Source organism: Syngnathus scovelli, chromosome 16, assembly GCF_024217435.2.
Source record: "Syngnathus scovelli strain Florida chromosome 16, RoL_Ssco_1.2, whole genome shotgun sequence".
NCBI classification, from domain to species: domain Eukaryota; kingdom Metazoa; phylum Chordata; class Actinopteri; order Syngnathiformes; family Syngnathidae; genus Syngnathus; species Syngnathus scovelli.
Genome location: NC_090862.1, coordinates 1716970 through 1739360, shown reverse-complemented (window position 1 = coordinate 1739360; position 22391 = coordinate 1716970). Strand labels below are relative to the sequence as shown.

The 22391-nt window shown below is 38.6% G+C and overlaps 4 protein-coding genes and 1 long non-coding RNA gene across 13 annotated transcripts; 4 read left to right on the top strand and 1 right to left on the bottom strand.

Moving 5' to 3' along the window:
* Window positions 1-283: 283 nt before the first annotated feature.
* cpt1a2b (carnitine palmitoyltransferase 1A2b) lies at window positions 284-9821 on the top strand. Its single transcript, XM_049743875.2, has 19 exons — window positions 284-543; window positions 2074-2216; window positions 2298-2437; window positions 2850-3021; window positions 3246-3347; window positions 3441-3578; window positions 3802-3879; window positions 4023-4130; window positions 4321-4408; window positions 4488-4683; window positions 4954-5142; window positions 5215-5320; window positions 5748-5864; window positions 6683-6847; window positions 6921-7049; window positions 7168-7323; window positions 7401-7514; window positions 7604-7696; window positions 8301-9821. The coding sequence occupies exons 2-19, from the start codon at window positions 2076-2078 to the stop codon at window positions 8421-8423; spliced, it is 2355 nt and encodes a 784-aa protein (XP_049599832.1). The 5' UTR covers window positions 284-543; window positions 2074-2075; the 3' UTR covers window positions 8424-9821.
* Window positions 4454-5749, bottom strand: LOC125983090 (uncharacterized). Its single transcript, XR_007486624.1, has 2 exons — window positions 5312-5749; window positions 4454-5046 (listed from the first exon to the last, which is right to left on the bottom strand). It is a non-coding gene; the product is annotated as an uncharacterized lncRNA (long non-coding RNA).
* Window positions 9822-10108: 287 nt separating the features above from the next.
* Window positions 10109-14504, top strand: LOC125983074 (uncharacterized). Of its 3 annotated transcripts, none has more exons than XM_049743962.2 (12): window positions 10109-10256; window positions 10895-10958; window positions 11239-11304; window positions 11410-11463; window positions 11534-11614; window positions 11710-11818; window positions 11939-11950; window positions 12042-12080; window positions 12281-12442; window positions 12596-12705; window positions 12920-12952; window positions 13301-14504. In XM_049743962.2, exons 2-12 carry the CDS (start codon window positions 10923-10925, stop codon window positions 13325-13327), a joined length of 729 nt encoding a protein of 242 aa, XP_049599919.1. In that variant the 5' UTR covers window positions 10109-10256; window positions 10895-10922; the 3' UTR covers window positions 13328-14504. The 3 variants fall into 3 exon arrangements, with proteins under 3 accessions (XP_049599919.1, XP_049599920.1, XP_068509593.1); XM_049743963.1 differs by having other exon boundaries at window positions 10251-10400; XM_068653492.1 differs by lacking the exon at window positions 12920-12952 and having other exon boundaries at window positions 10251-10400.
* Window positions 14062-16999, top strand: pih1d1 (PIH1 domain containing 1). 4 transcript variants are annotated; one of them, XM_049743960.2, is made up of 12 exons: window positions 14146-14201; window positions 14448-14532; window positions 14736-14845; window positions 14925-14982; window positions 15064-15252; window positions 15506-15567; window positions 15868-15949; window positions 16022-16118; window positions 16306-16332; window positions 16389-16467; window positions 16553-16696; window positions 16776-16999. In XM_049743960.2, exons 3-12 carry the CDS (start codon window positions 14765-14767, stop codon window positions 16809-16811), a joined length of 855 nt encoding a protein of 284 aa, XP_049599917.1. In that variant the 5' UTR covers window positions 14146-14201; window positions 14448-14532; window positions 14736-14764; the 3' UTR covers window positions 16812-16999. The 4 variants fall into 4 exon arrangements, 3 of the variants coding, with proteins under 3 accessions (XP_049599916.1, XP_049599918.1, XP_049599917.1); XM_049743959.2 differs by lacking the exon at window positions 14448-14532 and having other exon boundaries at window positions 14062-14201; XM_049743961.2 differs by lacking the exon at window positions 14448-14532 and having other exon boundaries at window positions 14133-14201; window positions 14731-14845.
* Window positions 17000-18090: 1091 nt separating this feature from the next.
* tnnt1 (troponin T type 1 (skeletal, slow)) lies at window positions 18091-21963 on the top strand. Of its 4 annotated transcripts, none has more exons than XM_049743954.2 (14): window positions 18162-18209; window positions 19251-19347; window positions 19648-19690; window positions 19773-19789; window positions 19858-19962; window positions 20252-20273; window positions 20489-20549; window positions 20638-20754; window positions 20885-20962; window positions 21056-21169; window positions 21240-21349; window positions 21476-21566; window positions 21640-21680; window positions 21771-21963. In XM_049743954.2, the coding sequence occupies exons 2-14, from the start codon at window positions 19305-19307 to the stop codon at window positions 21814-21816; spliced, it is 888 nt and encodes a 295-aa protein (XP_049599911.1). In that variant the 5' UTR covers window positions 18162-18209; window positions 19251-19304; the 3' UTR covers window positions 21817-21963. The 4 variants fall into 4 exon arrangements, with proteins under 4 accessions (XP_049599913.1, XP_049599915.1, XP_049599911.1 ...); XM_049743955.2 differs by having other exon boundaries at window positions 18165-18209; window positions 19663-19690; XM_049743956.2 differs by lacking the exon at window positions 19251-19347 and having other exon boundaries at window positions 18091-18209.
* The last annotated feature ends 428 nt before the right edge of the window (window positions 21964-22391 follow it).

The window sequence follows — 22391 nt, the reverse complement described above, 5'->3', positions numbered from 1 at the left end:
GATATGATACACTTGTGATTTTTGTTATATGACAGTTGCATCAAAATTAAAATGACACAAAATAAAAATCAAAACAAGCAAAAGGAATTGCAAACACAAAAGCAAGCAATAACAAGAAAAAGGGAATCGCAAACAAAAAGGAATTGCAAACAAGTGTTATTTACCCTTGTTTTCCTGTTTTTATTTTAAAACTATATGCAGTTATCTTTTCATTTTATTTTACTTTTATTCAAATCTAAATACCATCATTTTTAAATGGCTGGAATTCGTCCTAAATATTGCTTATATCCATTGAGCGTGAACGCACCCCAGGAACATCCAAGACAATCTGCCGCAGAAAATAGCGAAGAGGAGGTCCTCGACTTAAACACAGACGATCTTTGGCGACAGTTGTTGAAATCATTTGTTAGCAAGCTAGGCTAGTTTGCACCGAGAGTGAAGAGCGCTCACTTCCCCATCCGGAGAGGAGGCGCAGGGAGCGGCACAAATAGAAGCTTCTCCATCGATCACACTGCCAAGCAAACACCTTCCATCAATTTCCAGGTATAATTCAAACCTCCTATTAATTTCCTTTTTCCCCACTTGTTTAATTGATGTTTATTCCAAGCATTTGTGCGCCCACTCCTCGTTGTGCTTCGCGCGGGTGGAGATGGTGCTGAAACTGAATGGAGCGTTTGTGTGCTGCATGCTACACGACTTCTCCAAAATGAGAGCAAATGTCACATATTTGCCGAGTGCATATGTTTATTTTTTGGTTTTCTTTTACCACCGCTGGACGAGGATGGTGAATGGATGCACAGCATGAGGTATGCTTGTGGAGCAACGTTCAAAACTAAACCTGTTTTCTAAAGTAAAGCCATATGAAAACAAGTTTCGCCGGTGGTCGTCATGGTAGCGTCATTGCACAACACATAAAGAAGTCTTAAGCATTTACTGAAATTATAATCAAGAATCCTTGAACTATTGACACGCACGGTGAAAGACAAACTGGCTGCTCCCTGTTCGATACTATGACGTCACGGTGTTGAATAATAGTCGTTTGATTTTGTCGCCCATCCATTAAACCCAGTGATCGATCAATAAAAGATTGATTTTAATAGATGCTTGAAATTGTTGAAAAAAAATGTTACTGGCTGTTCATTTTTCATGCACACAAAATGTTCCATCAGTTTCAACAATTGCCCAGATCAAATTGTGAGCTACAAATGTTTTCAAGATTCTTTTGATAGCTTTTCTTATTTTAAATCATGAATGCTTAATCGTTGAATAATTCAAACCGGTTATTGCTGATGTAAAATCTTCCGCAGGCAAGTATTGGACTCATTATCATTTTTCCAACATTGAATCAACATTGAACTCTAATATTGATTTTACATTATAAACGTTGCACCATTTATTTTAATTCAGATACATTCTGAACATAGAACAACAAAACCTCAGTAGCATTCATTGTGGAAAAATGTACATGATTTTGAATGACTCAACTTACATATATAAGGTCTGGATCCAATCATGTCGCGTGCCGAGCCTTTTACTTCTAGTGACATGCTTGATGTTTGTACTGCACAATACTAGTTTGGTCGCCTCTCATAAGTGATTTAACCGGTTTTGCATGTTAACACAGAGTGCTACTCATCCTTGTTTTTGTTTATTTAACTTGGGATTGAAAAGTATAATAATGATGCCCATGGAGTGAATATTTCTGCCATCCCACATCTAGCTGCTGCTTAGGTTATTGAATCTATTTTGTTTAGGCAGCAGCGCAGTTCTAATACTAATTGCATAAAAGTACTGTCATATATAATTCATGACCACATTGATGGCTACCATTTGTGCAGTAGTATCTTCAGTTTGCTTGCCATTTTATTCAATTGCTAGGATAGGCATGTTTTTTTTTTTTAATAATTAAAAATTGTCCCATGGGTGGCCCACAAAATAAAACCCAATGTAATAGTCAGTGAGCAAATTTGGGTTCATTCTAAATATTAAAATGTGTTACAATTTAAAAAATCTACATGCATGTTGAATTAATCTTTTTTTTTTTTTTTTTTTTTTTTTTCATGGGTCCAATAGCCATGGCAGAAGCTCACCAAGCTGTGGCATTCCAATTTACGATAACACCAGAAGGCATTGATCTGCAGCTTTCATATCAGGCACTGAACCAGATCTACTTGTCAGGAGTACGATCATGGAAAAAGCGTGTCAGCCGCATAAGAGTGAGTAACAGCCATGATGCAATTTCATCATTGACTTTAAACCCGACAGGAGAAGCTCCATTTATTTCTTTTTTGCTGCAGAACCGAGTGATCAAGGGCATGTATCCAGCCAGTCCTTCATCCTGGCTATTTGTTGTCATTGCCATCCTGGCCACCATGTACATGCGCTCTGATCCGAGCATGGGGCTCATTTCCAAGATCCAGCAACACCTTCCCCTCAGGTAGAAAATGAGTGTTTGTCTTTACTGTTTAACTTTATTCACTCATTCATCTTTCAAACCGGCTTATCCTGACGAGGGTCGGGGGTGCTTCTTTTGCGACACCTTGCATCCAGCCAGGTATTTAAAAAATGCAAGCGGCTAACCACCGCAACCACCCAAAATCTCTGCATGTCTGACTGATGAGTCACAAGTGAGCAATGTGGGTGTGATTTTAAACACGTGAACTCTGACCGACATTTCAGGCAGACATGTCACTCAGTGTTACTGACTCACTGTTTGTGTTACGGGCACACACGCACACTTTTAAAACACTTTCACTATTGTTGAAATATTTTGCGCCGTCATAGTGACTAATATGACTGGACTTGATCAATAATGGATGATTTGTCTTGTGTTTTCTCCTCCATGCCAGCCTGTCACTCAGCGCTCAGGGCCAGACGATGCTCTCGGCGCTGGTTTTCAGCACGCTGCTGTGGCTCTCCCTCATCCTTGCTCTCAGGTTCTGCCTCAAGCTCCTCCTCTCCTACCACCAGTGGATGTTTGAGCAGCACGGTCGAGTTTCCAACGCCACCAAAATCTGGGTGGTAAGTTATGATCATACTTTGTATTACAGTGACCTCTAGTGGCGAGTTTCTATCATTGTCAATGTTGCTGCAAAATTCTGCCAAATTGTTTTGGACTGACTTATCTGCGTGTTTGGATTCCTTTTGTAAAATAAACACGATACATGCAAAAAGTGACTTCTTCTGTGCTTGTGTTGATATTGCTCATTCATCAAACTGTTCCAATTGTGTCTTTTTTTTGGCAGACTCTACTGAGGCTCTTATCTAGCAGGAAGCCGCTACTATATAGTTATCAGACGTCGCTACCTCATCTGCCTGTTCCTGCCATCAAGGACACACTCAGCAGGGTGTGTGCGCAAACACTAACATGTCTGCACTCACAGTCCTCATGTTGATTGATGTAATACAGCAAAATTGTTCAAATTCTTTTTCTGCCTCAGCACTTGGAGTCAACACGTCCTCTGTTGTCCGACCCTGAATTCAAACGGATGAAAACACTGGCCTCAGACTTTGAATGCAACCTGGGAAATCGACTCCAACGTTATTTAAAACTTAAGGCTCTCTGGGCTACGAACTATGTAAGTCTATCACTTTAAAAAAAAAAAAAAAATCACATGCGCTACTGTCAATTTGCATTTTTAACGTTTCATATGCATTGGAAGTGTGAAACCAGTGTAGTCATTGTTTTCTTCCACAAATTTTTCAAAGCGTCGTGGAAAATAAAGTGATTTTTAACTAAGAACTTTTTTATTTCGTCAGAGGTCGTGGTTATGATTTACTCTAGTTCTATTTTCCTTTCAGGTGAGTGACTGGTGGGAGGAATACATTTACCTTCGAAGCCGAGGCCCCATAATGGTTAACAGTAACTACTACGGCATGGTAACCATTTGCTTTTTTATTTTTTTGCTTAGCAGCCATCCATTTGGATTTTTTTTTTTGTTTCATCCTTCACTTCCTCTAATCCTTGTTGGTTGCGGTTGGTTGCGATGTTGAACGTCTTACTTTCTCGTTGTACTTTAAAGGACTTCCTGTATGTGACTCCAACTTCTATCCAAGCCGCCAGGGCAGGAAACACAATTATAGCCATGCTCCTCTACCGCCGCAAAGTAAATCGAGAGGAACTCAAACCGGTATGTGTTTTGGAAAGTTCTGATGACCTAAATCACATGCAGATGTTAGAACAGGGTCGCACATCGGCAATGTCATTTATGAGCTCTACTGATTTTCTGTTTTGATTTTAAGTAACACAATAAACAACATGTTTATTATAAAGCACATAAATTAATTAGGTCGATGTTTGTTATTGTCTCGATGAATTAGAGCCGCGTTCCGGGTACTGTTATCCCTCTGTGTGCAGCCCAGACTGAGAGGATGTTCAACACAACACGTACTCCGGGAGTTGAGACTGGTAACGCATGCTTGCACACACACAAATATATCCAGAATGACAGAATGACCAGTAAAGATATAATTATTTGTTTTCACAGATGTTCTCCAGCACTGGCTGGATAGCGAGTTTGTTGCTGTGTATCACAAGGGACGCTTTTTCCGCTTGTGGGTGTACCGGGCTGGCCGCCTGCTATCTCCCAGGGAAGTTGAGTATCAAATTCAGAGGATCCTGGATGACCCTTCACCTCCATTACCCGGAGAAGACAAACTAGGAGCCCTCACTGCTGGAGACAGGTAGAAAGCACGATTACATTTTCGTTATTGTCACCGTACGCAGCGACGTGGGAAATCGTGTTTGGCCTTGGCTTCTGGCACAAGAAAAGGCTCCACAGCTGTGGATGGGATGTTTTTGGCTTTCATGAAATATTTCAACTTTGACAGTCTTGGAAGCATTTCAGATGAATCCAAATTGCGTATACACGTTCTATTTGAAAGCATATGGCCGTTCATAATGGATGTTTTGGTTTATTGAAGCATTTCTCACGTGTTCCGATTTATTTCCAGGATTCCTTGGTCTCAGGTGCGAACGCAGTACTTCAGCTCCGGCGTCAACAAGCGATCCTTAGATGCCATCGAAAAGGCAGCTTTCTTTGTCACCTTGGATGATGAAGAGCAAGGTATGAGAGGAAACGACCCGGCGGGAAATTTGGACCGATACGCCAAGTCGTTGCTTCATGGCAAATGTTACGACAGGTGAGGATCAAACTGAATTAATCAATTATTTGTGTCTGCATCGATCTTTGATTTTTTTTTTTTTTTCCCTAGGTGGTATGATAAATCATTTTCGGTGGTGATCTACCAAAACGGGAAGAACGGACTGAACGCTGAACACTCTTGGGCTGATGCGCCGACCGTGGCTCACCTGTGGGAGGTGCGTGCATTCCATTCTCACGCTGTCACATCAATTGTGGAAGACTGTTGCGTGGCTGGGTTCAAGGAAGTTCTCACGGTTTTAACAGAGTATGCATCTCACAAGATGTAATCATGACCCACCCCCCACCCACACACAATCCTCAGTGGTTCACAAACGACCGTCATTATTTTAGCACCACTGTTGCTAAACCTCAGATTGAAGCCATCTGCTGCCTAAACACACAAAAGAAGCAAAAATTCTTCTCACACCGGAATCAACGTTTCTGTTTGAAAAAAAAAAGTAAAATAAAAAAAATGATAATTTTGTGCCTACCACAGAGCAATGGTGGTGGCTCATCCCCATCGCAGTATGATATTTCTTTCAAATGCACTTTTTCCAACCTCATAGGTAAACCTAATTTTACTTTCTGTAAATATATTTTCAGTTCACGCTAGCCACGGATGCCTTCCATCTGGGATACACTGAGGATGGCCACTGTAAGGGTGAAGTGGATCGCTCATTACCCCATCCCCAGAGGCTTATCTGGGACATCACACCAGAGGTATTACTGATAACTTTCCAACGCTGTCATCCAACTCGCCACTCGTGTCCAGACACACCAAAGTTTACAATAGTGATCATACCAGAATGTTATCATTCCGTCTTACGATGTGTTTGGACAGGCTTTTTGTATAAACACAGTAAGGTTTACAGCAGTGACACACTTGCTAGCCGCTGCCCATGTTAACTAACTTTAAGATCTGATTGAATGAATCCGATTTTCCGATTGAAAGGTTATTGTGCAGGTCATATCCGTAGATTCTTTTGTTCAGATAAATGAAAGATTTTTTTTTGTCGTGACCTGCTGCTGACACTTTGGACTGCACACTCAGAAGACAATATGAATCTATCATCGAAATTGTTGTGCAGTGTATCATTATTTTATACACGGACCGATCATTCTTATGGGAATACTATTAATGATCGCTAGGGAACAAGTCAAGGGATTGTGTAAAATATGTTTCAATGCTAAAAAAAGTCTTATTTCCTCTCCGCACTCTGACGCACGATCATAAGAAAAGCCCCCGTTGTCTGCTGTGCATCCGATGGAATTTTGGGGGGGGGGCGAGTCGCATCATTATGAAACCGAAAATTCAACATCCTGCTATGTGCTCATTAGTACTAAAATAAAACACTTTCAATGAAGTTGAATGTTTAACCTGATCAACTTGTTTTTAGCAAATTCACCATGAGCAGACAACTTCAGCCCTAACAAACAATAAGTTAATGATAAGATAATGTCCCAATTTTGGAATTCAACAAGAATTAAAAAAAAAAAAAACACTTTGCTCAAGTCTCTTACCTCTGTGGTATTTTCAGGTTCAAGCCCAAGTGTGTAGCTCTCTTGCTGTTGCCAAGGCTTTGGCTGACGATGTGGACTGTCACGTGTTCCCCTTCAGAGACTTTGGCAAAGGCCGAATTAAGAAGCTTCGGGTCAGCCCGGACGCGTTTATTCAGATTGCATTACAGTTAGCGTATTACAGGGTAAGTGAGACATGTTGTATATTTTTACATTATTTCCCGGGCTTTGTGCATATTCATTATTTTATTTCCTCAGGATCGCGGCGGTTTCTGTCTGACCTACGAGGCGTCCATGACCCGTCTCTTCAGGGAAGGACGGACGGAGACGGTGCGATCCTGCTCGAATGAAAGCAGTGCCTTCGTCAAAGCTTTGGAGAGTGGCGAGGTAGGTCTTTACTTTTGGGGTTTGGCTCACTTTGAAGCAAAAGTTGAATCGAAAATTCAAAGTGTATTGTTTCCAGTTCTTTTCTTTTCTTCCATTTGAGCGAATTGTGTTTTTGTAGAGCGAAGAACAATGTCAGCAACTCTTTCGACTGGCTTCAGAGAAACACCAAAATCTGTATCGCTTGGCTATGACCGGAGCTGGAATTGATAGACATCTCTTCTGCCTGTACATCGTCTCCAAATATTTGGGAGTGGAATCACCGTTTCTAAAAGAGGTGACATTTTGGATTTTTCTCTATTTGCTCCTGTTCCGCCGAAGTTCAATACTTTGCAATCTCTCTATTCACGTCAGGTTTTGTCAGAGCCTTGGCGCCTCTCCACAAGTCAGACGCCGGTTCAGCAAATGGAACTTTTTGATTTGAAGAACCACCCTGATTTTGTATCACTCGGCGGAGGATTTGGACCTGTGAGCACCACATCAATGATCCTTTTATTTTATTTTATACATTTACATGTATATGGTGAAATTGTCACGTTTGTCTGCGGTCACATCAGGTTGCTGATGACGGTTACGGCGTTTCTTACATCATCGTGGGTGAAGACATGATCAACTTCCATGTGTCATCCAAGCATTCCTTTAAGGAAACTGTAAGTCAAATATTTCTCTAACATTTAAATGCCGTAGCATGATTGATTACAAAGCGTCTCTTGTTATACTTCGATGCCTATCACAACTCGTGCATAATGGCGGTTCTGTTTTGTGACTTTTGAGCGAGAGTCATTTATATTCAGTGCAATGAATATAATATTGACAAATCAATTTTGTTTTGTTCTGCACAAATCAAAATTAAAAAAAAAATAATAATGAAAGAAACTTCTACATATTGTGCATATAAAGTAGTTTTGGAAATGTATAATTGCTCACCTGATTTATTGTAAATATTTACAATTTTTTTATTATAATTTAATATATTTCAGTAAAGATTTGCTATGATTAAATGAACCTAATTTGCATGTATTTATTGACCTCAATGAATGTTGTGGCCCCATCCATCCATGTTAAAAATGCCCTTGAGTACAAAAGTTTGACCTTGCCCTGTATCTGAAATTACATGCCAGTTACCTTCTGGACTGCACAGATTCAGCTTCATTTGAGTTTTTAACTAGTTGCTTTACTAGTTGTTGACTGTTTTAAGCCGATGCATGGAAAAAACAATGAGCTATTTAGTTTCATTTCCTCTTTCCTGTTTAGGACTCTCACAGGTTTGGCGCCCAGATCAAAAAAGCTGCACAAGACATCATGCGTGTCCTCTCTGCTGACACCAAAACTTCTCCAGGTTCCAAAGCCACATCCCAGAATCAGCCTAAGAATTAAATACACAATACAAACATTATTGCCCTCACCAACTGATGGTGAAGATCCAATTATGTAGGTGACACCCCAAAAAAAAAAAAAAGGTGAATATTTAAGCCAGTGATTTTAGAAATAACACTCTTTTAAAGGGACATGTAAACAGAGAAGATAAAATTGAAGCAGATTTGAATCACAGTACGTTTCTGGTGCTTACTTGAATTATGTAGCTGTCGGTCTTAATTACTTTGACCTTTTTGTGTGTGTGTGTGTGTGCGCACAACCATTTCTCTTTTCGAGGATGTGGTTCAAAATGTTCAAGTGACAGCAATTCTTTGTTGAGAGATTTCCTGGACGTCACGAATATGACATAACATCATATCAGAGATGAAATGCAGCTTTATTTGATGCTTTTCAAGTGCCATGCAACACTTATAACAGACTGCAAAAGTTTTGACGTCAAGCTGGACTGATCAAATCCAACCAGATTTTTTTTTTTTTTTATTGTTTGTATATGTTTGGTTTATTTTAGACGAAGCGGAGACGGCGTTTAAGTGTTCCTTATTTAAGTCATTGTAAGAATGTTGGCTTCGGCCTTAATTTTGGGCTTTACTTCTGTTGTGTGAAATGTTGAAAATGGTCAGTCTTAACTCTTGTCAGTGATTTTACTCACGCGAATATGGTACTGTATTTCCTCAAAACAGTTACCGCCTTTCCGTTTTTTAAAAGTTGCCAAATGCCAACGGGCACGCGTTGGAGCTTGGAGGGCACGGAGGGTGAATTAGAGGCACTTGTGCGTGTTGGACGAAGTGTGATGTCATTGCAAGGCGCCATGACAAGGAAGTATTGTATTTTGTGAAAGTCCCTTTTCACGATTTTCCCCTTTCCTTATAATGATTAATCCTTTTCTATTTGGACTAGCTGGGTTGTATTTGTTAGCCACTGATATGGTAAAATGATTCACCTTTGATTTGTCTGATAAAAAGTCATAAAATTGATTAGGGAACAGATTGCTCTGTGTTAACTGCGCAATATCATTCATTATAAAATGAAAACTAAGACTAAGTTGAGTCATTGAATTGGGTTCAAGGTTTGTTTTCATGTTGGTATCACTGATCATTCCTTTTTCACATTTTCATTTCTTGGAATTGTGTGTTTACTAGGTACAAACCAACTACAAGGCTAACATAAATGCTTAAATATTGTTTATGACTTAGTTTGGTGGGTTTTTCTTTTTCATGTACCTGTTGCATTTGACCTATAAATAATTGATGTCCTTTGTATAGGCTTTTGTGTAACTTTATTTCATGTTATTTAAATGTCCTTTGTTTCCTTTTTGACTTGCATCTCTTCTTGATTTTTTTTAGCATATGGTGATGGAATGTTGCCTGAAATAAAATAAATCCTTGACCTTACTGTAAATGTTTACATTTGGGGTTGCATTTTATTTATTTTTTTTAATCCAAACACTAATTCTAATGAAGTTGGACATCATGTAGAATGGAAATGGAAAAAAATTGAAATATTTACAAATTCTTTTCAACCAATATTCAACTAAATACAATAGAGATGTCTAATGATTTATTTATTTTTTTTATGCCTGCAAATAAGGGCATGTTTATCATTTTTGACATCACATTTCTATTGACACTAATTGTTGAATTAAGACAAAAGTCTATCCTTGCGAGTGATCTGGAGTTGAACAGACTCTGCCTTAAACTGATTTCGGTGTTATGCAAGCGCAAATGTCTTTCGAGGCGGAGCTCACGCAGAAGAGAGAGTGAAACCGAAACCTCAACTTCAAAAAAATCCTGTCGTCCGGGTAAAGCAGAGCAACTTTATCGACATCGAAACGCGGTGAGTGCACATCACCACGGATGCATGAATATACTCATTACGCCTGAGCAAGGAGAAATAGGAAAGCGGCACACACGACGACCATCTAGAAAACGCCCGCTTTATCGACATTAACCTTATTCGTGCATGTATTCAGGCATATTTGTAAGTATGCATGTATATTTATTTATATTTGGATATTGCATGATGCGTTCTTAACCGTATCGTTACTCTTCCTTTCATGGCGTGCTTCGAATCGGAAATCTCTTCATGTACTTTGCGGGATGCTTATTAAAATGCCTCTGTGCATTCCAAAAAAAAAAAAAAAAGTGACCAAATAACTAATCTAGGGAAATCAGTACAGAGAATCTAATGACACACATATATAGATATTATACATTAATTCATTAATTAATGCATCAATTCCTGATTGTTAAAACGTGGTCAGTTGAGTAGAACGGGTTAAACACTGTGAGCATTTTTTTTTTTTTTTTTACAAAGTAGTAGCTCCAACCGGGCCTAATTTTGACAGGTACTCAGTTATTTGTCCATGGTCACTCACTTCTTTCATTTCTGTGCGTAAAATATCTTAAATTGTATGTTTATCATTTTACTGTTCCACAAAGGATGAATTACATTTCTTAAATGTTTACTTCTAGTGTGAGGCTGGATGTTTAGAAAAGCAGAATGATGTGGAGGTGGCCACCTTGCCTGTGTTTTTTTGTAAGTAAGCACTTTTTTTTAATTTTTTTTTTTATACAGCATTCCGCCAGTTGATCCCAATTCTAGACCATGTAAAACATTTCCTGAGGGTCTCAAGTCTGTCCACAAATGAATATGTACCTAACCTATACCTAGTTTCCACACTTTATTTAAAGCCCCAGTAAAAATAATATTCTCATATGAAATTAAGAGTGTGAAAAAGTCCCAGACAGTAGAGCCACCACTGTGTTTTTGTTTTTTTTAGTTAAAAATTGAACTGCCATACAATTGTCTGTTTTAGGTATTCCTGTGTTTGATTCGAAATTCACAAGAGGGCTGTAAAGACTATTTAAACATGAGAGAATGGGTATGTTTTTTGTTTTTTATCGTCTTTGATAAAGAGTCATTGTCTGTCAAACTAGCATGTGGAATGTCACTTGACTGTTTTCTTGACTGTACTTTTGTCACGCAGATGAATTCCACTGCTCTTAAAAATGTCTCCCTTGTGATCACAGAGAACACCGCAGTAAGTTTTTAATTAGTCAAAAGTGATTGATGAAAATGGATTCTAACATCTTATTTTTTTTTTTTTAAAGAATGTGGCTGAGTGTACTTTAGAAAGCTACTGTCTGCAAGGACAGATATGTGATGTGTTGAACGACTGCTTTGACAGGCATGTGAGTGAGAAAATCAGAAAGGCTCTTTGAATAATGTGTTCATTATGACAATGGTTTTATTATTAACTATTCATTTGTTTTTTTCCCCACTTTAGGCCGAGTCACAAAGTGCAAAGTGTAAACCAGTGTTGAATGTTACTGTTCATCCTCATCACTTAATGTGCCTATTAGCCAGAGTGATAGATTCCCAAAATAGTGTATTTGGTTCGTATCACGTTAATTATTTATTTCTTCCTGCAAGTCGCTTATTAATAATTAAACCTATTGTAAATGTGATTGAGATTTAAAATGTATTTATTGTTCTGTTTTCCTTTTGCACTGCAGGCTGCGAATATGGTACGAGTTTCTATTACATTAAAATGACATTTTCTAAAATAATACTAACTGAATTTTCATCTTAAGAAATATCTTCTGTTGTCTTTTTCAGCTACTGTTTGTCCATTATTTGAGGAAAGGTATCAGGCAGGTAATTTGTTTTGATTTATTTGCACTCATTTTCATTGCACATAGCAGGGAAGTGCTGAAAACAAATAGCTCCACTTTAAAATTGAACCATTCTTGAATTTGATCGCAGCCCATCTGTCAATCATTTCATATCATTCATGTTGAGCTATGCAGAAGCATTATTCTATTAAAACTAAATGAATCGTTTCCTTCTGTCACCAGTGACTGCACCGGATACGACAACAGTACGAAGTACAACGATGACATCAACATTTGCGTCATCTTCGACTGTACAGCTGCCAAACTCACATGTGTCATTGCCAAAATGTATAACGGTGGCAGGAAATGGCCAGTATGCCCAAAATATATCCTGTGAAAGCAAAGGTGACTTTTATGACATACAACAAAGAGATTGTATTATGGTCGAATTTGTTTATATGAAGAATTTTTCAGAATTAACGCACGCAAACTAATGAATTGCACAATTTCAATCATAATCAAAAAAATTAAGATAATTATTTGTCTTTCTTTCACCAGAAATGTCTTACCTGAAGGCGCTAATCGGGATTTTGTCAACGCTTGTCATTGTTTTGCCATTTGCTGTTTACTTTTACATGCAGCGCACGTTTCGAGCGAACCAGCAGCAGGTGAGTCTATTATGCTGAAAAACTGAGGAAGCACTTATGGGATCATTTCATTAATGTGGTAATAATAATGAAAAAATATATATTAAAAATCCCTCATTGAAGTTGGAGCCTGTCCCAGCTGACTTTGGGCAAGATCATGCCATAGATGATAATCTCTTTTTGCCCTAGTGCTATGATTTAACTTTTTTTTTTTTTTTGGGGTGGGTTCCTCTAGCATGACAACCAATCTTCAAAGTCCGATTTGCTGGTAGGTGTTATTAAGAACCTTATTGAAGATCACATATTGAATGCAAGTTGTTTCATGTTAATTAATTCAATTCAAACACTCAGCTTTATTGAACACAATCTGTGAATCTCACGCAATTGACTCGTTTTCCTACCTACCCATGACCTACTTTTGTCTTCACTTCCATTCTTCTTCCCCCGCACATTTTTTTGAAGCGATAAAGCGCATGCCATAACACGATTGCCCTTTTCCCATGGGTGTGGGTGTTGTCGTAAGCTGATGTACTCGTTGGGAGGGTCCTATATATTCATATGAAGTCAGCTTTTAGACCTTCTTTGTAAATGGATGTTTCCTCACTTTTCTCTCCAGATGGAGAACATCGGAGTGTCCACATAAGCTACGCATTGGATCTTCAAAACACTAGTAACAGTTCTCAAAGATTTACACTTACAATTATGCATGACTGACATGTCAAATTAATATTACTCTGGCTGAATGAATGTATATGACTGACATCACCGAACCCTTTTTTGACGTCAGGAAGACGACTACCTAGAACTACCAAGGCAGGCATTTGGAGTAGTTTCAAATTTTGCAACATCATAACTTTGTGTTTGTATAAGAGTTATGTTGCGTCAATAGAATAAATAAATAACATAATTATAGTTTTCTTTTGGTAAACTGGTTGTGGTTTACCCATTCCATCAATTTATTTTTAGATCTTTGGATTATAACTATATTTTTTGTGATGGAAATCCTGAAGCTTTTCTAACGCAGCTCATATGCTAATTGCTGAATATTTATTTTCTCCATTTCTTTTGAATCTCATATCTTTGGGGTATATGCTTTATGTTATGGACAGTGTTATGTTCAACCATGAGCAGTGTTGAGTTTTTTTTGTTTTTCCTTTTTTTTTGTGCCATGATTTCAGCAGCAGGATTTTCTGCAGTGTTTTGGGAGACTTGTTAAAATTCTCTTTTGGTCACTTGAAGCAACAAGTTCATACGTGCTCATTGTTTTGCAATTGTTTTTGTATATGTCATTTTCATGTTTTTATAGATGTCATTTGCAAAGAGCAACATCAATTATGTATGATTATCAAATGACCTGCTTCATCTGTCTGTTTAAAAAAAAACAACGTAGCACGAGTTGAGCATTTTACACAAAGCGCTTTTATTCTGAAGGATCACGCACGGAAGTGTGATGAACAAGTGCGTGTTGCCGTTTCCGTCCTCCAGTTGAACGTAAATAGTCACCCTTAAGAAACTAGGTAAGTAAAGAATGTATTGTCCTGTGTTTGTATTTAAACTGTACCTATAAAAGCACTATAACCACAAATATTCGCTGGCTCCACTGAACTGCTGGTGATGCTATGCTAGTCAACTAACCGACTGTACTTGTCGCAGCCTACTGTTTGTTTATATGCAAGTTTAGCCTGCTCATACTGTCGCTACACGTGTGTGCAGAATTCAAAGTCAGGTCTAAATTGTTTTAATACTTCATTTATGTTCATGAGGAATGCTGTGATGTCGACCCATTTGACCGTTTTGAAGATTAAAAACAACTGAACCAAGCTTTCTTCCAGAATGACTCCTTGCTCTGTACGTTCTTTCAATTGCAACATTGAATGGGAATTTGAAACGATATCAGGAAATATGAGATGTTTGTGACTACATATTCTTTTTAAAAGAACAATTACCCTTTCCCCCCCATTTTATTTGTATTGTATTTGATTAAAATGGCTGTTTCATATCACAGGATTTTATTTTAGGATGTTTATCGGCTGATATTTGTTTAACCACAGGACTGTTTGCTTCATTTGAGCCTGTTACCATGACAACCGACTCGACACTCCTCAACTCCGAGATGGAGATAGAGCAGCAAGAAGATCTGTATCAGCAGCTCTTAGCACAGGTCATTTTACCCTGGCTGTTTTTTGTAATGTCTCATATTTCCCGGTGGGTCTCCAAAATCTGATTATTTTTAAATTCAGTCTCTAGAAAATATGCAGACTGCAAATCCAGATTCCAAAGTGATTCGGCCGCAACCAGGTGTGTAATTTTACAACACAAATTATACGAAATGACACAAATACAATACAACAAAGTAGGTTATTGTGTCCTTCCTCTCAGGAATTTGTGTGAAGACGACATCAGAGGCCGGCAAGAAGAAAGTCTTTGTCAACATCTGCCAGTCCAACTTGGTTCCACCTCCACCGGAGATCTCGAAAGAGAAACTTTTAGATCTGCTCCAATTAGAAGATCCCAGTGGCTACAGAGTCCCCATGAGCCTCGGCGAGCCACACACTGAATTGGACAACAGTAAGTCATTTTTTTATTATACAATGTGATTGATTGAATATGAACACAACCAGTTAAATAGGTTTTGAAATAATCCATCAAGGTCTTGCTTTAATGACTAAAACTTGATATTACTACTACAGTTGAGTAGAATTTTCCCATTATTCAATTTTTTTTTGTTATTGTCACTGTTTGTATAGTTTGATGAGTTCACCTTTCTCTGCATTCCCCTATAACTTTGCTAATGCCTAAATATAAAGTTTGTCTGCGTCAGACTCTCAGGGTTGCACTGCATATGACGTGGTCATCAATCAAGAGTTTTTCCAGAAGTGTCAGGTATGTCCGGCAGCTTGTAATCTTATCAACTATAATTATAGAGCCACAGAGCCAAAGTATTTATAGTTAAGAGTTGGTGGATTGAACATGATTCATAACGTTTAAGACTTTTAAGTTGCTTAAGTAATAAGGGGATCAGGCTATGTTGTAAATCAGCAATATTGCAGTGAATATTTAATTGTTGCCATTAAAAGTAAAGTGTGTCTCAATTTAGTTAATGCACAATTGCAATTGCCTAAAACAGTGTCTTGTAAATCTTTCTGTAATAAACATGCTACTTTTTGTCTTTGTGTCCTGCAGAAGGACTCCCTGTTCCAGCAGTTTGTTATTATGGTGTCTTTGGAAGGTTTAGAGAACAAGTACAACATCGAGCTGAGTCGAGGTGTTTACCAGTCAAATTTTTTCTTCATTTTGGTGTTCTATATACTCAATTGTGGTTTACGTCTTTGTCCAGATTGGAAAGTGCTGAAAAACAGGAAATTCTTGGGCTCTGTCAGCGAGCAGAACATTCGCACTAAAAGCAAGCCAGTAATCCAAGAGCTGCAACCTCAGTAAGTCTCCATGTTGGATTGTTTAAGAAGCCAAGCTAAACAGGAACATCCCAAATGACTTCCTTCCAAAGACTCTGTAAAAAAAATTGAACAAAATCTTATCTCAGTAAGAATGCATTGTTTATAAGCTCAGCCGGATATTTTACACAAACTGATTTTGTGATTTGTCATTGTTTTTAATTTACAGGGAAAACTCCCCTTCAGAGGCCAAAAGGTAAAGGTATTATCTTATCTGTTCACCTTTGTTCGTTCTAATGTTATGTATCTCAGACCAGAATTCACCTTGGTTGTGGAGCCCCCTTCTGGTGTCCCTGAGTATCTCATTGCAGAAATCAACTTGCCTGGTGTGGTGAGAGACACAAATGTTAAACCATCCAAAAAATACTGACACTATAAAACAATGTGAATGTCAATAAAGATTCTTTATTTTGCAGGTTTCATCCCGCGCCTTGGTCCTGGACATCGGTGAGGACCGCCTCGTCTTGACGGCACGGCCCTCGCTCTACTTTCTGGACATTTTCCATCCCTTCCTCGTCGATCAGGAGACGAGCGTAGCGCAATTCAACAGCAGCACTCAGGTACAGCCGGCAACTTTTGGGATCTGAAAGTGCAACCCAACAAAGGCAGTGGTTCATAATTGTGCCTTGTGTCTCTTAGATCCTTACAATCACCTTACCTGTGGTGTCATCTTGAAACAACCAGACGTAACTTCCAATTATTTATTAAGATGCTGTGAAAATCATGACTCCCCTGAACATAGTGAGTGAAGTGAATCCCCTTTTCAAATTTTACTGCAATCATTGATTTTGTATCATTTTACGTAAAAAAAACAGACTGTGTAGAAATGATAAAAACCAGAATAAAGATGTAATCAAAACTAACCATTTTCATATTCATGTTTTACTTTTGTATTGATAACAATGTTAATTGTTTCATAACTCTTTATAATATTTTAATTGATGCAGTTTTGTTCTTGGACCTTCCTTGTTGTCTTCAAAACAGGATCTTGATCTTTGATTAATACACGAATGTCAATCTAATACAGCATATCATATTGAAATATTTTAGTCCAATAATAAACTGTGTTATTTATTACTGTATAGTGAAACATACTATCCAATATAAGTATGATTAATTATAGTTTCATATCGTAACCTCTTAATTGGATATAATTAGTGAACTTCAGCCCAATTTTGAGTCATAATATTCATTTGAGTATAGCCTAGTGACTTTTTCTTTGTGCTTTTTTGGAACCCCACGCCCCTCTCAATGGAAAAAGTCAATGGGTCCCTATTTTTGGATTTGGCTCTTTATGACCCTCCTCCCTCATTCCTCCTTTCTCTGCACGGGTTAGGGTTCCGAAGTAGGGTTTCAAACTAGGGTTAGGGTTTTAAAGTGGTCACGGTAGTTGTCATCATCCAAGAAGGTCAAACGCCTGTAATATTTTAGATCAAATTTAAGGATTAAATAAAAAAAAAAAAAGTGAATCAGGTAGAAGCTAACACAACTGGACGAACTAACCCACAATTATTTCAGCAGCAGTTCAGCTTTTGAGTTATAAATGTCCCGTCGCATCAGTATAACTAGTCTAATGGAGGCTTTTGCTCAACACTAAATTATACGTATAAATAGCACTAATGCCTTCTCTGCCAGCTTTGTCTCTCTCCTGCCCCACCCACCCAGCCACCCTCTCTATCTATCTCTCCTTTCATTGAGTCATTCCCGCTCCACCTGTCCTGGGCCACCAGCCTCCATTTGTCCGGTGAGGTCAGCCAGCCACCTCGCCAGCCAGCCAGCCAGCCCACTGTTCGTTCCCCTTAATCCCACGGGGTGCTCATCTTGCGGCCGTCTAATCCGCCCGTGGCTGTCAACCCTGACCACACAAAGCACACCTGCAAGTTAGCACACGCGCTCCCGGCTATTTTTGAAGCCTATATTCAAACACTCCATCATAGTTGTTGAATGCATGTGCAACTAGTCATCCATAGAGCCCACGCATTGTTCCCCCCCGTGCTATAAATCTCCCCTTCTTTGCACAGTAGTCCCAGTCCGGCTTGTGTGTGTGTCAACTGATTCCTCGTCTTCATACAGGTCTGTCATTTATTTTTTTCTCAGATAAATTAATTAACACAGAGGAGATCAAATTAATTCAATGGTTATTTATTTATCAAGGTGTTTCTATCGTGACTATATACAGTCGTTGTGTAGTGAAGCTGTTCAATTTGCAAAGAAATATAAAAAGTTACGACATGTTCTCGTCTTGCAGCGATAAAATGCTACGAGACATTGTTTCGTACAGATTACATAGTGAATTTGTCACGTCGTTCTTCGGTCTCATTTACCCCTAAACACATTCGTTCACTACGAGTGTTAACTAGTTAGCACCTGGTTAACTGTTACATGGCAGTTTGCAGGATACACACACAGCCAATTACGGACAGAAAGATCAGAGCTGAGATTCGAACGCCTGAACCAGCCAAGAGATTCTTGGTTCATGAATATTTTTGCCAGTATTCCACTTTTAGCAGAATTAGGAATTAGTCTGTTGATATAATTGCTCGTTCTTTTATGATATCATCAAAATATTTAAAACAAAAAGTCCGATAGTGTCATCTCACAATTTCTATTCAACCTCATATTTAAATGCACATATTAAACGCAATACTGCATGGTCCCTTGATTTTATAATTTACTTGCTTACCTTTCTTTAGCTGCAGCTTTTTTTTTTTTTTTTTTAAATATAAATACATAAAAATTGTGATGGACACACATACAACAAGAACTGTCCTTGACTAAAATTACCCTACCTAAGACCAGTGCATTTGCCTGCTTGATTTTGACGCTCCCTAAATCCCCTCCCTGAATTTTTTCAGCCCACCACTCTCTCCTTTTAGCTTCCAACATTGATGCTTAGTGCTGACAGAAGTGCTCAAATCTCAAGAAGAAAACACAGAATGTCAAAAAAGTCAAATTAGCAGCTTTGATTTTTCAGAAAAGCTCTGACGGAAGAGATCTCGAGTGTGTTTAAGGACAACGTGTGAGCAATGCGGGAACGAAAGGGAGAGAAACTCAAGCTCTCTTTGTTTAACCTTTGTTACATTCTCACCTGTTGTTCTTGTATTGGTCCTCCAGCATCATTTGCCAAGATGGTGTCAACACACACCCTCTGTGTCTCTGCATTGTTTTATGTCGCAGCTCGAGGACACAATTTATAGCCAGAAGCATCTCAGTATGTATTATCTGGCTGTTTATTTAAAGTGATTTACAACCGGTCAAAAAAGGCCTCCTGTGAAGAGTCTAAAAATGTTCCAGGACAAAAGAGCCGGCATTAAACCATGCACCAATGGAATTATCTTTAGTTCGTTTGGGTTGCTGATGTGAATACGATATTTAAAAAAAAAAAAGATTTGGGTTATGTCAGGGTGTATCTAAACTTTTGTAAGATGAAATCGCCTCCTGGACAATTCTACTGAGGAGATTAGCGAATGAAAAGATATCATTTTTATTTTTTTTGTTTTAACATTCACAGACTTGTTTCTTGCAGCCATGTCCGACATAGAAGAGGAGTACGAGTGAGTATCCATTTACGTGCTCTTTCTGCAATAAAAACGACAATTGCATTTTATTCATTTTCTTTCTTTGTTCTTTGTCCAGGGATCAGGCAGAGGAGGGTAAGGTGCAGAGTATTCAACTCTTTATCAAAAATATATGCGTGCAATCTGTTGTCTTTCCATGCCAGAGGTGGAGGAGGAAGAGCAGGACGAAGAATATGAGCGGTACCATAAGCATGAAGAGGAGCATGAGGAGGAGGAGGAGGAGGAGCATGTGTACGAGGATGAAACAGGTAATGGAAGGACATTTCATAGTGTCAACAGCTCATACCATATAGAATATTTATTTCTCAATTATGTATTTATTGTCATTATGGCCTATTATTTCTACAGCCTAGTATTTGTAAGCCGTTTATGTTCAGATTTTTTCTTAAGCCCCTTCCAGAGAAAACCAAATTATTATTATTATTTTTTTTTTTTTTAACTAGGGCGAGTTTTAGACAACACACCATCCAACAGTGCTTTAATGCATCCTCTATTTCTGTGTTTTACTCACTGCATAATCCTCGCTCTTTTCAACAGAGAAAGAACGTCCCAAACCAAAGTAGGTCTTCTTTTTTATCTTTTTTATCTCTCGCTTTTAAATTTGGAAAATCGCCTCAGTCTTCTGTTGCTGAAAACTCTTCTAGTTCCAGAAAGTCAGAAGATTTTTTTTAACTAAAGTCAATTATTTGGTGTTAAAACATTTTTTTTTAGTGTGTAGGGTTCTCATTTCTTATTTCTTACAAATTTATTTCATCCTTTGTTTTCTCCATTTAGACCAGTGGTAGCTCAAATTGCCCCTCCAAAGATTCCAGAAGGAGATCGAGTTGATTTTGATGTAAGTTGACTTTATGTAACTTTTCATCCGGAGTAGAATTTCATAATTTTAGTTTGACCTCCAACCCCAAATCCATTTTTACCACCAGGACATCCACAGGAAGCGAATGGAAAAAGACATGTTGGAGCTGCACACGCTGATCGACGTCCACTTTGAACAAAGGAAGAAGGATGAGGAGGAGCTTATTGGGCTCAAGGACAGAATTGTAAGTTCCACAGTTGTTTTGGTCAAAACCTGACCAAACACTATGAAGCGATAAAACTGTCGTTACGTTTCATTCTGATAGGGATTCATTTCAAAATAAAATATGCAATTAAAACTAATTTCTCTGTCAGGAACGTCGTCGCTCAGAGCGTGCGGAGATCCAAAGAGTGCGAGCCGAGAAGGAGAAGGACAGACAGAATAGGATTGCGGTAAGCAAATACGATCAGAACAGACGCAAATGAGATCAAAATCTCTTCAGAATGGTTTTCCAACATGAAGCATTTCCCTTCATTATCTGCCAGGAGGAACGTCAGAGGAAAGAGGAGGAGGAAGCCAAGAAAAAAGCTGATGATGATGCCAAGAAGAAGAAAGTCCTCTCTGGCATGGGGGCCAACTTTGGAGGCTTCCTGGCCAAGGTCTTGAGACTGACTCTCATGGAAAGGAAATAAAATACTGAGGCTGTATGTGTGTGTACATGTCGGCTAGGCCGAGTCGAGGAGGGGCAAGCGTATGACTGGCAGAGAGGTCAAGAAGAGGACCCTGGCCGACCGGCGCCAGCCCCTCGGCATCGACAGCATGAGAGAGGACTCCCTCAGGTGATTCATTTTTTTTTCTCCTTATCGTTCATTTATCACGGGAGATCCACCCAGCGCTCTATAAATAACCAAGCAAGAAGTTCCTCCTCAGACCTAAAATACTTTTTTTTTTCATGTTCCAAAAAGACAACGAGCCCAGGAGTTGTGGAACTGGATCTACCAGCTGGAGTCTGAAAAATTTGACTATATGGAGCATATAAAGCACCAGAAATATGAGGTGAGCGAGTCTTGGACTGGAATGTTATTTTATTTTGTCATTTGTTCTGATCGTTTCGATTTGCTCTTTGCAGATTATTGTGCTGCTCAACAGAATCCAACATGCGCAGAAATTGTAAGTACTTTTGTTTTTACAAAACCGATTTATCTCTTTGATTTTATTCGGACGTCTTTCCTACTTCCAACTTTCTCGTGTGTGTTACAGTAAAAAGGTGCACGGCAAAGGGAAGGTGGGTGGCCGTTGGAAGTAAAAGCGTGAAAGGAAGAACCAAAGTAATAATAAAATGGCGAGAAGAAGTACAAGAGCGGGAATCTTAAATCTGTACTCCCTACAAATATACGGCTTCTCTGATTGTTTCTTGATAATGTATTTTAATAAAACAACATGCTCTCTGTCAGTTCGCATCTTTCTTTTTTTTAACCTTAACAAAGCCCTTTTTTCGCGATATAAAAAAAAATAAGTCAGCTCCAGCATCAATAAATGTTAATTAACATTCATAAAATATTTGAACCCTAATCTTTTCTGCATAAAGCATATCAGTTGTATTTAAAGTAGCTTGTCAGTATCCTCTCTGTCCATACTTTGCCACCGTCCTGTTTAATTCCCACCTCACATGTTTGACTGACTGCGTGAGACAAGGACTAAAGAGGGCACTCTGCTAATCCACTCTTTCGTGACGCACGTGCGTACACACACACACGCACACACACACACACACGCACACTCCAACGAAACTGTTGGCAAAAGTGTCATTCGTCCAAAATAAATATGAGCAATATAATTGTGAGTGGATTCCGTTATATATGAAAAATGAAGAGTAAAGAA

Coding starts and splice junctions, on each gene's coding strand:
- cpt1a2b (XM_049743875.2), top strand. CDS start 2,076: ATGGCAGAAGCTCACCAAGCTGTGGCATTCCAATTTACGATAACACCA. Junction 2,217..2,297: donor AGCGTGTCAGCCGCATAAGA/GTGAGTAACAGC, acceptor TTTTTGCTGCAG/AACCGAGTGATCAAGGGCAT. Junction 3,348..3,440: donor TCAAGGACACACTCAGCAGG/GTGTGTGCGCAA, acceptor TTTCTGCCTCAG/CACTTGGAGTCAACACGTCC.
- LOC125983074 (XM_049743962.2), top strand. CDS start 10,923: ATGATGTGGAGGTGGCCACCTTGCCTGTGTTTTTTT. Junction 10,959..11,238: donor CACCTTGCCTGTGTTTTTTT/GTAAGTAAGCAC, acceptor TGTCTGTTTTAG/GTATTCCTGTGTTTGATTCG. Junction 12,081..12,280: donor TGAGGAAAGGTATCAGGCAG/GTAATTTGTTTT, acceptor TTCTGTCACCAG/TGACTGCACCGGATACGACA.
- pih1d1 (XM_049743959.2), top strand. CDS start 14,765: ATGACAACCGACTCGACACTCCTCAACTCCGAGATGGAGATAGAGCAG. Junction 15,253..15,505: donor ACACACTGAATTGGACAACA/GTAAGTCATTTT, acceptor TGTCTGCGTCAG/ACTCTCAGGGTTGCACTGCA. Junction 16,697..16,775: donor AATTCAACAGCAGCACTCAG/GTACAGCCGGCA, acceptor TGTGTCTCTTAG/ATCCTTACAATCACCTTACC.
- tnnt1 (XM_049743954.2), top strand. CDS start 19,305: ATGTCGCAGCTCGAGGACACAATTTATAGCCAGAAGCATCTCA. Junction 20,274..20,488: donor AAAGAACGTCCCAAACCAAA/GTAGGTCTTCTT, acceptor TTCTCCATTTAG/ACCAGTGGTAGCTCAAATTG. Junction 20,963..21,055: donor ACAGACAGAATAGGATTGCG/GTAAGCAAATAC, acceptor ATTATCTGCCAG/GAGGAACGTCAGAGGAAAGA.